Source organism: Corvus moneduloides, chromosome 13, assembly GCF_009650955.1.
Source record: "Corvus moneduloides isolate bCorMon1 chromosome 13, bCorMon1.pri, whole genome shotgun sequence".
NCBI lineage: Eukaryota > Metazoa > Chordata > Aves > Passeriformes > Corvidae > Corvus > Corvus moneduloides.
In genome coordinates, this window is record NC_045488.1 from 10,443,176 (window position 1) to 10,456,006 (window position 12,831).

A 12,831-nucleotide genomic window follows, 5' to 3' on the forward strand; every position below is an offset into this window, starting at 1 on the left:
TCAGTATACTGCCATCAAGGTAAAACACCATGTCCCTTCTCCCTGGATCTCCAGGTGGGTGCCAGACAACAACGGGAAGGTATAGCTCTCCATGGCTGCCTTCATTCTTGCCTGGATGCAACAAGGAAACTTGGCATCCAGGTTTTGGGGGAGTTGACCCATCCATCCCCAAGGATGCTTTATTCCTGCTCTTCTTTAATGGCATTGAAATGGAAAATGCAGCACCTTGTATGTCGTAGGCAGATATTCCTGGGGAGCTCACAGGCTGACCTCCCAGCCCTGTTTTTCCTCCTGCTTTCCCTTGGTTATACAAGCTTTTATTTTTGATACGGACCTTATAAGGCAAGTCCATCTACAGACAGCTTTTCCTTACATTCCCCCTTGCCAAGATGATGTCACCTTAAAAACGAGACTTGCAAAAGGTTAAACTGTGATCAGGCAGATCGCGTCGTCTCGAACTGTGATCTTTGGCGGAGCAAACACTGTGAGGATGGAAAGGGGAAGATAAGGGTGCTGTGCTGGTGCCAGTGGTGCTGGATTCTGGTGGAGCAAAAGCACACTGGCAGCGCCAACTCACTGTGCAAAGGCTGAGCAGCTTCTCGCCCTCCTTAGTGGCTTGTTTGGTTCTGGATCATTGTTTCTTGCAGAGGTAAGAAATGTATCTCTTTTCCTCCGTTTGCATCTAAAATGATTTTGTGTTACTTTCTGGATCACAGCCTGGATTGATGGATGCAACAAATGGCTCTTGGGAGCATCCGTGCCATAGTCAGCTGCCTGCCAAGATTCACGCTTTCCCTCAAGTGCTACACTTAAAACCTTTTGCATTTTGTTGACAAATATCTTTGTAAACCCCTGAACTGTCAAAAAGCGGTATGTGGAGGTGGGGAGGAGGTTGTATCACTTGATGTCAGAGATGGAGGGAAGAGGTAAGCCTGCCAAGTTTTGTGGTCTAGGGTTGGCCACGCAAGCCCAACATAAATATTTTAGTAACAGAATTATTTTAGCTTTATTTTAATGGATGTTTAAGCTGTTTGTTCAACTTAAAATTGTTTTAAAGCAATGTGCTTCGATGTGCTGCTCTCAGGAGAAGACAATGTGAAATGTTAATTGGCTTTGTCTGGGAAGGGGACAATGATTTGATTTGATGGGTTCCTGTAACAGTCCATCCAGGGACTGAAATGCTGCTCAGCTCACAGTGCCCACAGTGCAGAGCTGGGACAGGTCCATTGGTGTCCCCTGCCTCCCCCTTGCCACCACCAGACCTGCAGCTCCACCGGCAGCGGTCCCCTCATGGGTGACAGCAGGGTGGTGGCCTGGCCCAGTGGCAGAGAGCAAATGGGGACAAGGCGCATCCAGTGGTTTTCCATCTGGCTGTGGGTGCAAGATGGGGTTTTCTGGTTTGTTTTGATTTGCGGTTGCATTGAGTGGATTTATTCTCAAATGCGGGAACTGTTTTGAAAATGCTGAGACTTGGCGAGGATCAGCAGCGGAGGTATTTGAAGCATTCTGGCTGGTATTCCCTTCCGCTCCCTCCCAGCCTGGACAGCACAGGCAGCCCAAAGCCTGCCCCATGGATGGGAAGCGAGCTGAGCCGGGGTCTGGGTTTGCTGCTGCATTGGCCCCTATGGTCACAGAGGGGAGCTCTGTGCTCCCCAGCCATCCCCAGAGCTGGTCTTGAGGGCTGTCAACCCTCAACACTGGGTGGTGGGATCTAATCTCCTCTGGCTGTGGAGCTCTGAAAGCCTGGTATCACCATGTAATGGTGCTGCTACCTCTCCCTCCTTTCCTTTTGGCACCCTCTGTACTACCAAGCTTTGCCATGTCCTCGAAAGACCCTGACTTGTCTCAAGTGAGTCTCCGGTGAGAGCCAGCACTTGCCAGCCCACTGGGGCTTGGGGGGGTGATGGATTGTTCCCAGGTCCCAGAAAACCCTTGGCACATTAAGCACCTGATGCCCAGGAGCTGCTTTCCTTCACTCCCCATCTCCCCTCCTCCTCTCAGGACCCTGCTGCAGCCACGGAGAATTCCCAGGGGAGTGCAGGGCTGCGTGGGAACCGCACTCCCACATATGGCTCTGAAACTGAGCTGCAGCTGAAAAAGCATTCAGGGGCAGGAGCAAGTCCTGACATAGATCCCCGTTAGGAGGTATTTTCCTTCAGAAGCATGAGGGAAAAGAAACCCCAAACCTAAGAGTAATGAAAAACACAGTAATGAGAAGCTTTTCTATAGTTTTCCTTTTAATTCTGGCATGTAATGAATGATTTTCCATTGAGGCAGAGAGGAGGTGGAATGCTGCACACCCTCAGAGTGCAGTCAGAATAAATAAATCCCATGTTTGCACCTCTGTGGTATCTGTCCTCTGCAGAAGCCACAATGTCCTGCACACAGCTGGCTTGTGAGCTCATGGCTGACAGGACTTTGTGCCCCTGCAGGGCAGGAAGAGGCAGACAGCAGCTGCCCTTTCCGTCTGGCAGGGTCTGATGTCACCTCCAAGGTCCAACATGATGCATCCCTGGTCCTGAGCACAGCTCCATGGAGGAGGAGAGGAGCCCAGGGGAGCAGTGAGTGCAGAGCTGAGGCCTTTGCAAGGAGAGCATCCTGACATGGGATGGGGGATCAGCTACGTTGCGATGTCATGTTCACGTCTTGGCAGCCGCAGGAGGAAGGTCTGCAGGGAGCCGCTGCGTGGGAAACCTGCCCGCTCCTTCTTCTGCTTCCAGGTCTCCTCTTCCACGGAGTAGAGGAGCGTCAGCATCTTGTTGACGGTGTAGATGGTGTCACCCCTGACGACAGCGGTGAAGAGGGCTCCCTTGCTGTTCATGAACTGCCCAGGCAGGGCGCTCCACTGCCGCGATCTCAGGTTGAAGCAGTCGATGACACAACGCAAGAAGTCGTCATAGGGGCCGTTGCGCATGATGTAGAGGTTGTCACGATGGGCCACCATGCAGTGCCCGTAGCTCTGGTGCCGCTTGAGCTCGGTGACGGGAAGCCACGCGTCTTGCTGGGTCTCATACTCATAGATGACAGTGGTGTCCAGTGGCTGCCACAAGCAAACAAAGATCTGCCCCAAGGCTTGGGCACAGGGCGCTGCCGTGCTCGGCTGTGGCAGGTCGGAGACGAATGTCCAGGTGCTGGAGGCCAGGTCGTACCTCTCCACGGACTTGAGTGAGATCTTCTCATACTCGCCACCAATGGCATAGAGGTAGCCCTCATGGCCCACCAGCCTGACGTCGTAGCGCAGCTGGTGAGGGCTGGGGAACTCACTCCAGGCGTTGGTGTCAGCATCATAGCAGAAGCTGCTCTCTACCACCTGCTTGTTGGCTCCGTAGACGCCACCCACAATGTAGATCTTATTATCCATGGTTGCCATGCCGGCTAGGAACGTGCTGGCACTCAGTGGAAGGCAGGAGAGGGTCCTCCACGTGTTGGTCTCCTCGTCCAGGTAGCAGATGGTCCTGGAGAGGTCCTCTAAGAACTCGAAGGTGGGTGTGTGGGCTCCCACTGCCACAAAGGTGCTGGGTAGGAGGGCTTCCACATAGGCCAGCAGGTCATCAGAGAGGCAGTCCAGGTACTCCTCCAGCTCAGTGTAGCTGTCCCTGATGTAGAGCGCAGCACAGTGGAAGAGATCCAGGAGGCCAAATATGGCAGCGGCTTGGTACAGCAGGATGCAGTTGTCAGAGTTGATGGAGTGGATCAAGTACTTGGCCAAGGGCTTCACCTGCAGGAAGGCAGCACATTCCACTGCCTGGAAGGTCTCCTCGCTGCCAAGGACAGGCCTCTCACCCGCCAGCACCCGCAGCATAGCGAGGAACCCGGCTGCACTCAGCTCCCCCAGCCCGATCTCCTCCTGTGTGCTCTCCCTCATGCCCGAGCGGAAGAGGGCACGGAAGTACTCACTGCTCTCCACCAGCAAGGTCTTCTCCACCGAGAATGACTGCTCCTCCACCCGGATACGCACCCGCTCCGGGGGCCCTGCCTGGGAACCTCCCTCCTCTGGGGTCATTCTCTCCTGGGACCTGAGCAGCTCTCAGGGGTGGGGGAGCACCCGATGTCCCTTTGTGCCCAGTACAGCCCCCTCCGGCCTTCTCCACTCTTTGATGCCTTTGCTGCACTGCCCAGCGGCCTTGTAATATAAATACCTTGGGCTAAAGATAGCTGAGCTTGTGACCGGGGCCCTTCAAAGGTATCCGCCAGGCTCAGCTGCCCACCCAAACTCAGGCAGGGTTCCAGTGTCACCAGCCAGCGCTGGGCACGGCAGAGGTGCCTGGATCATCCCATGGAGTATGCCCAGCCACTCAGGAGAAATCAGGTTTTATTCTCTCCACTTCCAGGCATCGTCCTAGTAATACCCTAAAGGAACAGTCCCCAACCTGGGGAGGGCAGCACACTTGCTGGGGAGAGCATATGGCCACACTATTTTTTTTCCCTTAAAACATGGAGTTTACAGCCCAGGGAGGTAAACGACATCAGCAAATCTCATTGCCACCCACCTCAGCCATGGGAAAGGGACTTGGCTCTTCCTCAAGCGTTGCCATGGGCAGGGAGAGACCTTCCTTTGCGACCTGCCCCACAGCAGCATCTGCAACATCCATGGCAGCTGCAAGGAGCCGTAAGCCAGCCTGTGCTTCACCTGGGATCTCATGGTGAGAAAAAGGAAGTGCAGCAACCAAAAAACCTCCCCTCTGGCCTCAGGGCTTGCCCAGCTCCCTATAATACCTGGCAGAGGGGAGAGATAAACCCCTTTTTACTGACACACAGGCTGACAGTGAGGAAAAGTGTTACTTGTGGCACATCACTTGTTTGTGTATGTTAATCACAGCTTTTTCTGGCTAGAAATCCCATTTCACCTCTGCTGTGGGGTGCCAAGGAAGGCTGACAACAGGGCTCACCTGGGGGCCTCCTTCCTGGATCTCCCCATCACTACCCGTGATTAGTTTTCAACTGGTGTTTTGGTTTTGATGAATCATTTAACCTGAGCAGCCCATCCCGTTGAAGGTCTATTTTTTGCTCCCTCCTTAACCTCCTCATCCCAGCAGCTGGAAACTTTCAGGGCAGTGCATGATGGCAAAGCTGTTGCCTCAGGGTCATGGCCCCAGCAGGTTTCCCCAAAAGTGTGAGTTTAAGGGAGAAGGGGAGAGTTTTGCACTTGGACCGCTGTAATTGATCCTCATGGATACCCAGCTTAAAATACCGTGTTTAGTTCCAATTGCTTTTAAGCACCCTAGACCTGTGTCCAAAGGGAGTCTGGGGTCAGAGGTCCTCAGAGGGGCTCTGCTTTCCACAGGGGAGTTATCCCTGTGATCCCCATCCTCCCCATCCCTGGGGCTTGCAGGGACTTCCACACTCCCAGACTATTTTGGGAGGGTTTAAAAATATCCTGCCTGTATTAACGGACAATATTCCCAAGGGTGCAGCAGCCCCGCATGGCCACGGAGCAGCCTTCGCTCTCCAGCCTCGGCTATGACCCCTCCCCGCAGTCCCTCGGGGCCGGTCCAGGGGCCATATCCTGTGGTCCCGGCTGTTAAGCCCTATCCCAAATGGCTGTGATCGCCATGACAACGCTGACTTCAGCCTCTGCCACCTACTCAGGCTCAGAGCCACTGGGTGCCGGCTGATGGATTGGTGCGGGCACTGGTGAGTACTCCCCGGGCTCCCTTTTCCTCTTGGGACTGAGTCTTTTGGGTGGGAAAAGAGTATTTTTCTCCCTCGAAAGACTCTGCCGGCAGCAGAAGGTGTCTGTGCTTAATTGCATCCGAAGGAGCCGGGCAGGTGGTGGGCAGGGTGGCTGGACAGGCAGCTCCGGGTGCTGCTCCTGCCGGCCGGAGGTGTGATGAGTGCGCCAGCCTCAGCCAGGGCAGAGGGACCAGGCTTGGGCTTACTGGGGACACGGCGAGGAGCTGAGGGCTGAAGAAGGTGCCGGGACATGGCGAAGTGGCCACCGAGCTGAGGCACGGCAGGCTTCGGGCTCGGGGGTCCCTGCCCGAAGCCGGGGGAGCTCGTGGTGCTGGCGTGTGCCCTGCCGGGGGCACCGTCCTCGGGGTGGCCGGGGCAGCGTGTCCTGCCCCGCGGCGTGGCAGCTTTCCTTACAAGGAGTTTGGCTGGAGCCCGAGCAGCGGGAGCCGCGCTCGCCTCCGCCTGCCTCATTCATCCCAGCCCCGGCCGCGGAGGGGCCGCTGCTTCCCCAGCCCCGCGCTCCCGGAGAGCCCCACGTCCCCTCCGGCCGTAGGTTTTAAGGTGGGAGGCTGCGTTTCTCTTCTCTTTCTGGCGTGTGATGGGTGGGCAGGACGCTGGGGGGTCCCTGTCTTTGGGTGGGGTGCTGGCCGCCACTGTGGGATGAGGATGCCAGCCAGCCTGGCTCCAGGATGCGGATGGAGGAGAGGGGATCTCCCACCCTGGTGCTGCTGAGACCTTCTCTTCCCCAGGCTGGGGCACCCTCTCAGGCAGTGAGAAGGTCCCTATCCGGCATGGCAGCGGGTGCTCTATGTCCCCCCGCTCTCTCCCGCAGGACCGAGGATGTCCTCGATGTTCGGCAAACCCCGAGCCAGCGGCGAGCGGCCACCCCAGAGTCCCCTCCCTGAGTGCAACGTGGCCGTCCTGGGGTGCAGAGGGGCCGGCAAGTCAGGTGAGATGTGCACCCACAGCCACGAGCAGGGCAGGGCATCGGGGAGCTGCCGGGGTGCCGTGAGGGGACACCTGCCTCACCTGCCTCTTTCACCCCCTGCAGCTCTGACCGTGAAGTTTCTAACCAAGAGGTTCATCAGCGAATATGATCCCAACTTGGGTAAGACACGTTCTCATCCCATGGAGCATCCTTTCCAATCTCCTGCGTTTCCCATGAATTGGCATGTAAGGGAACAAAAAAACCCCACCCAAAATTATATAAAAACAACAAGAAGGGCTGGATTTGACCCAAAACTGTCTGTGAAAACAGAGGTGAAAGCAGCGCCCTCTCTGGGGGCATGTCCCACAGGGAATGTTGGCTCCTTGGCATCGCCCCCCTAAAAAACCCAAAAGCTGAATTCTTTGGGCTCTTTGAGGAGCATCTCATTGTCTGTTGGGCTGAGGGGAATGAGGATGGGTGCACAGCAGGCAACCCTCGGGCTGAGTTTTGCGGCGAGCAGTTCTGGGCATTTTTTTTCCACTCACTTGAGTAATTAATAACAATTTTCCTAGGCCTGACTCCAGGCTGTGGGGAAGAACCATAAATGATTTATCAGGGACATTAGGAAGATATGGACCTTGTCCACAAACCAACTCCAGCCCCTAATAATTCAGTGACTCTTAGAAAGAAGGATAAATACTTTCTTCCTTGGATATTTTTGGGAATGTGGTTTCATCTTCCCACGTCAAAACCTTTCCGAAACACATCCGTTAAAAGCCAGCCCAAAGAAAGCATCTTTCTCCTGAGGGAATGGCTGAATGGCTCTCCCTGCCTGGCCTCCTTCCAAAAGAAAGGACTGCTCCTCTTGCTTGATTTATTGGGAAACAGTCCCATGTCAAGCCCCCAGCTCACTTTATCTCACCAGGCTGTGGATTTTAGATAAGGGCCAAGCCCTAGGTGCAGGGATTGTTGTGCCAAGCTCCTTCTTCTCCCTCCTTCTCCCACGCAAGCCCATGCTTGCAGCACATGGGGAGAAATAAGCGCTCCTAGCCAGGCTTGCCCAGCAACATCACCACCAGTCCCTCAAAATAATGGGAGGAGTAAGGTGGGAGGCATTGGTGGAGGATGCTCCTCATCAGAGCTGAAATTTTTCCATGGTATGCCAAGCATCCCGGGCTTTGCTTGGCTTTGAAGAAGACAGGATGTGCCACCCCATCCTCACAACCACCCTTCTCCTTGCAGAGGACACCTACTCCTCGGAGGAGCTGGTGGACCAGCAGCCTGTGCTGTTGAAGGTGATGGACACAGCTGACCAGGTGAGGCACTGGGGGGTGATGACCAGCTGGACCAAGGCTGGACCATGACTGGACCGTGGCTCAGCTGCTCCTCTCACCCCCAGGATGGCCCTGGGAACTGCGAGCGCTACCTGTGCTGGGCCAGCGCCTTCCTTGTTGTCTACAGCATTGACGACAGGAAGAGCTTTGAGGGCTGCCAGCGCTACCTCGAGGTCCTCGCCGTGCATGCACAGGGCTGCCAGTGCCGCTGCCCCGTACTCCTGCTGGGAAACAAACTGGACATGGAGCAGTACAGGTATCGGGCACGTGGTAAAGCTGCCTGTTCCCCGTGGGAGAGAGCTCACGGATCCCCCATCCCTCCAGCTGGGATGCAAAACCCAAATCCAATTTCTTTACGAGTATTTCCATCCCCATTAGTATTTGCAACATCCTCCCACATCCCCGAAGTTTCTGCTCTCCTGCCCAAGCAGTGATGTGTTTATTTTGAGCCTGTTGGTATTTTTAGTGGGATGTTTTTTGGCTGAGTGGTGAGGCAACATCACCATCCCTGGGAGGACTTGAGCCAGAGGAGCCCCTCTGGACGTGCCCTTCCTTTCCTTGGAGCCCTCTAGTCCCAGCCGCACTGCCAGGACTGGATGTGCCTGGTATGTTTTTCTGGCCTTTTGTGCTGCTCTGTGGTCCCATGGGTCCCTGAGTCACGTGCATTGCTGAAACCCCTGTGCTCCCAGGATGGAGGTATCCCCCTCCCCACAGCAAGGACCTGCCCCATCTCCTCCTCCCTGCTTCCCAGTGCACTGCCCTCACACCCTCCCCCAGGTCCCTGGAACACATCTCTGAAAGGGAAGCTGTGTGATTCCCCGAGGACACAAAGAGACCGTTACTCTGGGATTTTGGGAAAGGCAAAAGTCTTTTGGATTCATGTACCTGTTTGTCCTAGGGCAGGGGTGGGCAGGTGCTACCCTGATGCTCTTTGGGAATCAGGCATGGGATGCAGGATCTGTTGCCTGCACCCTTTTTGGGTGGCTGCCATGCCCCAAGGGATCTTGCACCCATCCGCTCCCCTCTCACCAGGCAGGTGCCCTCAGCAGAGGGGATGTCCCTCGCCAGCCGGTTTGGGTGCCTTTTCCATGAGGTGTCGGCATGCCAGGACTTCGCCCGGGTGCAGCACGTCTTCCACGAGGCCGTGCGGGAGGTGCGGCGCCAGGCCGAGTGGAACCTGCGGCCACTCTTCATCTCCGAGGAGCGGCCCTGCCCACCCGTGGCCACGCCGGTGGCCCTGCCCACCCACCACAGCTTGGCCACCTGCACCTTCAACACCCTCTCCACCGTCAACTACAAGGAGATCCCCTCAGTGGCCCAGGCCAAGCTGGTCACCATCAAGTCCTCGCGGGCTCAGAGCAAAAGGAAGGCTCCCACACTCACCCTGCTGAAAGGCTTCAAGATATTTTAGGACACATCCCTGTGGGCTGCAGAGAGGGTTGAGAGACACTCTCATCCATCCCCCCAGCTCCGCAGGGGGTGAGATTTTCCATGATGGACTCACAGGCACTGCAGCAGCCACTGGCAGATGGCGGCCCCAGACTCCGTGTCGGGGCAAAGCCAGCAGTGGCAACCTGGCAAGCAGGCAGGGTGCCAAGGGTCCTACATGGGCTGTGGCATTGTTCTGCCTGCCCCTGCCCAGTGCTGCTGTGGTGTTTGCACCCTGTCCTGCCACTGGTACTGGGGCCAGCTCAGTTTTCCATGAGGATGCAGAAGCTCCCAAAGGAGCCAGAGCTGTGGATACCATTGGGAGGGTAAGGGCTATCCCCCACAGCCCCCACCCAGCTTGGGCACCTGGCACACAGCTACAGGAGCCCAGGAAGGGGGAATTAATCATTAATCCAGCATGGAGGCACCCATCTCATTCATCCCACAGGTCCCCGACTGAGCATTAAGTAGGAGGAATTTTTATTTTTTTTTAAATCCAGATAAAAAAGGTGCCGATACTGTTTCAGCTGCTTAAAGGCCTCAGGTAGCCTGAAACTGATACCCACACATCAAGCTAAGTCACACCAAAATTGCTGCTTTTTTAATCAACTTTTTACACTATGGCATCCCTTTCCAGAGGCTATGCAAGGAGATGCTTTGCTGACGAGGACATGGTCTGAAAAGCCTTTGTTTAAAAGACTGGTATATTTCCAATAATGTCCTAAATTATTTAATGGCTTCTACGTGCCCAGCAAAGGACACAAAGGGAATCCTGGAGCAGATCAGGCTCTACCTGTGCCCAAGCCAGGGCCAAGGGCTGGGTGTTTGGTTTCAGGTGCTCTATCAGGTTAAATGTTCTGCTTCTCCCTGGAGTTGCAGTTACTTTGCAGAGTAAAATATCCATGTGTATATTTGTACATATAGCCATATATATATATATATATATATATTTATATATGACCTTACTGATAGAGAGATTCGATACAGCATTTTGATTGGAAAGTATTTTAATAAAGATGATTCTGAAAAGAATAAAAATGCCTCAGCTTCAGTGTTGCTGATGGGAAGTGAGGGTGGTTACCCTGCCTGACTGCACGCCAAGCTTCCCACCTCCTTCCCTGGCTCAGCTCCCTCTTGTTTGCAGCACCTGAGGAAGAAGATGAAGTTGGCACTGGAGGGAAGGCTGGAAGCAGCCGAGAGCAATGGGGGAACACCAGCCAGGCAGGAGCTGAGCCCAGGGCCCCTCCTGCAGGTGCAACTCTGCTGCTTTCTTGTTTCACTCTTCTCTTTTCCCAGGCTAAACTGCATTTTTAAACTTCCATCCCTATGAACTGAGACCTTCCGATACCTTTCTTAAGGCCTAAATGGGCTGACTTCAGCTGCCACTATATGGCCTCCTCAGACATCTCCGTGTACAGGGACGTGACAGTCCCGTCCTTCCACTGGACCGTCACGTCCCCTGGTCTCCGGTCCTGGGGCCCTGGCTCCTGCTTTTTGCGGCTCGGCGGGCTGTATTCCTGCACAGGCACCAGGCTTGCTTGGCATCCAGGTCAACCTGCTGTGTGGTTTGTGCTGCTTCTCCATTCACGAGGATCTTCCTTTTTCCTGCAGGGAAGGCACAAGGACACATGGAGTGAAGCAGCAAGCCCAGCCCACATCTGAGGGCACCTACCCTGGTGATGGTCACAGCCGTCAGTTTGCACCATGTTCCTGGAACACGCCAGCTGCTTATGGGCAAACGCTGACAGGTAAGAGCTCTGAAGTGTTTGAGCACACACAGCTGTGGGATTCACACTTCGAGAGCACCCAGCTCCTGATGTCAGGAGCAGCACGCAGCCAGCCATCACTAGAGGGAGTGCGAGGCAGGCTCGTAGCATTAGCTCTTTTCTTGGTCTGAAGACAGCAGCTCTGACACAGAGCTAAGTTTTCGTACAGTAGCAAACAGTGAGTTGCTCCTCAGGTGTGGGGTTGTGCAGCAACAGGGGAACAGTGTGGGGATGTGGATGGAGAAAGGCTGGGAGTCCTGCTCCAGAGCCCCTATACTTAGGGGAAAGCACATCACAGCATAGTTATCATCACTTCCCTCCCAGCAGCCTTGCTGGGCTGGGCAGGGCTGTGCAGACCTTTACTGGATCCAGGACTCAGAGAAGGGAAGGGGCTTGTTCCAAGTGACACAAAGAGAGCAGGCATCAGGCAAGGTTTTATAACAAAAAATGGTTCAAAGGGAGTTTGTCTTTGCTTTTCTCCTCATCACTTAGGGTTTGTCCTGCCCTGCCAAACCCCTGTGTCTGTCTGCCTGTGAGGATTTCAGGGCACCACCACACACCAGAAGATTCTCAAATTTTCCTGACTCACCTGTTTCGCACAATGTTAATGGTCAGAAGAACAAGACCCAAAATCATGGTCGCGAGGGAAAGCGCAAGGACAGAGTAATTCCATGTTGAGGCTGAGGGAAAGCAGAGAGGCAGGGTTAGTAGGCACAGCACAGTGTGACCCACAGAGCCTGGCCAGGTGTTTCCTGAGGGCATCCAGGATGTTCTGTCCTTGATTTTTGTGGCTTTGAAGTTGATCTTCATGGCACTGACCTGCTGCTATGTCAATCTGCTCCCTCACCCTGCCAAAATCACAAGAGACCTTTGCTCTCTTGGCAGGCTCTGCCTGGAAAGAGGCTGAACCCCAGAGACACTATCTCAGCAAAGCCTCCTGCCTGTCTTCACCTATGGCCTGCTTCTTCCAGAGGTGAGACTGAGGGTTTGTGTGTCTGCGGTAAATCACCTCCTCAGGTAATGCCGTCAGGCATCTCTGTTAAGCAGGAAAGTTAACAGCCAAGGACTGTGTCTCAGACCGGGAACACCAATGGGACTTACGGTCTTCTCTGCCGGAAGAACCAGAGCAGCTTCCTTCCAGCTGTTCCAGTTCCCAAGCCCAGTGGAAGGGTAGCATTGCCTGGTGTGGTGCTCGTACACGTGTGTGCTGGCCAGGGTGGTCGGGAAGGTACTTGTGCTCCTGCCTCAGCTGTGGAGGAAAGAGAAAGATGCAATGGTCACTCACTGCAGCCCTTCAGACTGCAAGCGACCTTCCCCTTCACTTGCAGGGTTGCCCAGCACGTCTCTCCAAGCAGGCAGAATGCAGCCCTGAGTGCACAGCCTGATCTCATGCACTGAATAGTGGAGAGTGATTTTGGCTGCAGAACCCATTATGGTGGGGCACCATGGCTGCAAAGACCCCAGGATGCTGATAGGGCCTTTCCACTTTCCCCAGTTCCCTCCACTGAGAGGCAGCTCTGTGTGCCACAATTCACCAGAGAGTTGCGTTGTCAAGACCAGTCCTGGGAATCTGACTCTGGACTGCAGTCCTCCAGCAATAAATTCCTATTTATCAGGCTGGCTTGTAAACACAGCTAGACTCTAGCATTTTTTATCAGAAAAGCTTAAATGTCTGCAAAGAAACCAACATGTAAGTTGTGGC

The 12,831-nt window shown here is 54.7% G+C and overlaps 3 protein-coding genes across 6 annotated transcripts; 1 reads left to right on the forward strand and 2 right to left on the reverse strand.

Moving 5' to 3' along the window:
* The first annotated feature begins 43 nt into the window (after window positions 1–43).
* On the forward strand, window positions 44–10,630 carry RASL12 (RAS like family 12). 4 transcript variants are annotated; one of them, XM_032122331.1, is made up of 6 exons: window positions 44–649; window positions 6,506–6,622; window positions 6,725–6,781; window positions 7,844–7,917; window positions 8,001–8,191; window positions 8,968–10,630. In XM_032122331.1, the coding sequence occupies exons 2-6, from the start codon at window positions 6,514–6,516 to the stop codon at window positions 9,344–9,346; spliced, it is 810 nt and encodes a 269-aa protein (XP_031978222.1). In that variant the 5' UTR covers window positions 44–649; window positions 6,506–6,513; the 3' UTR covers window positions 9,347–10,630. The 4 variants fall into 4 exon arrangements, with proteins under 4 accessions (XP_031978222.1, XP_031978225.1, XP_031978223.1 ...); XM_032122334.1 differs by lacking the exon at window positions 44–649 and adding an exon at window positions 4,362–4,643; XM_032122332.1 differs by lacking the exon at window positions 44–649 and adding an exon at window positions 4,650–5,634.
* On the reverse strand, window positions 2,242–4,104 carry KBTBD13 (kelch repeat and BTB domain containing 13). The gene has a single exon (XM_032122322.1). The coding sequence runs from the start codon at window positions 4,001–4,003 to the stop codon at window positions 2,621–2,623; it is 1,383 nt and encodes a 460-aa protein (XP_031978213.1). The 5' UTR covers window positions 4,004–4,104; the 3' UTR covers window positions 2,242–2,620.
* On the reverse strand, window positions 9,827–12,560 carry SLC51B (solute carrier family 51 subunit beta). Its single transcript, XM_032123177.1, is given in 7 exon segments — window positions 9,827–10,897; window positions 10,900–10,966; window positions 11,718–11,809; window positions 12,231–12,240; window positions 12,242–12,316; window positions 12,318–12,369; window positions 12,415–12,560. Coding segments are annotated over 7 exon segments (591 nt in total). The 3' UTR covers window positions 9,827–10,748.
* Between the last annotated feature and the right edge of the window lie 271 nt (window positions 12,561–12,831).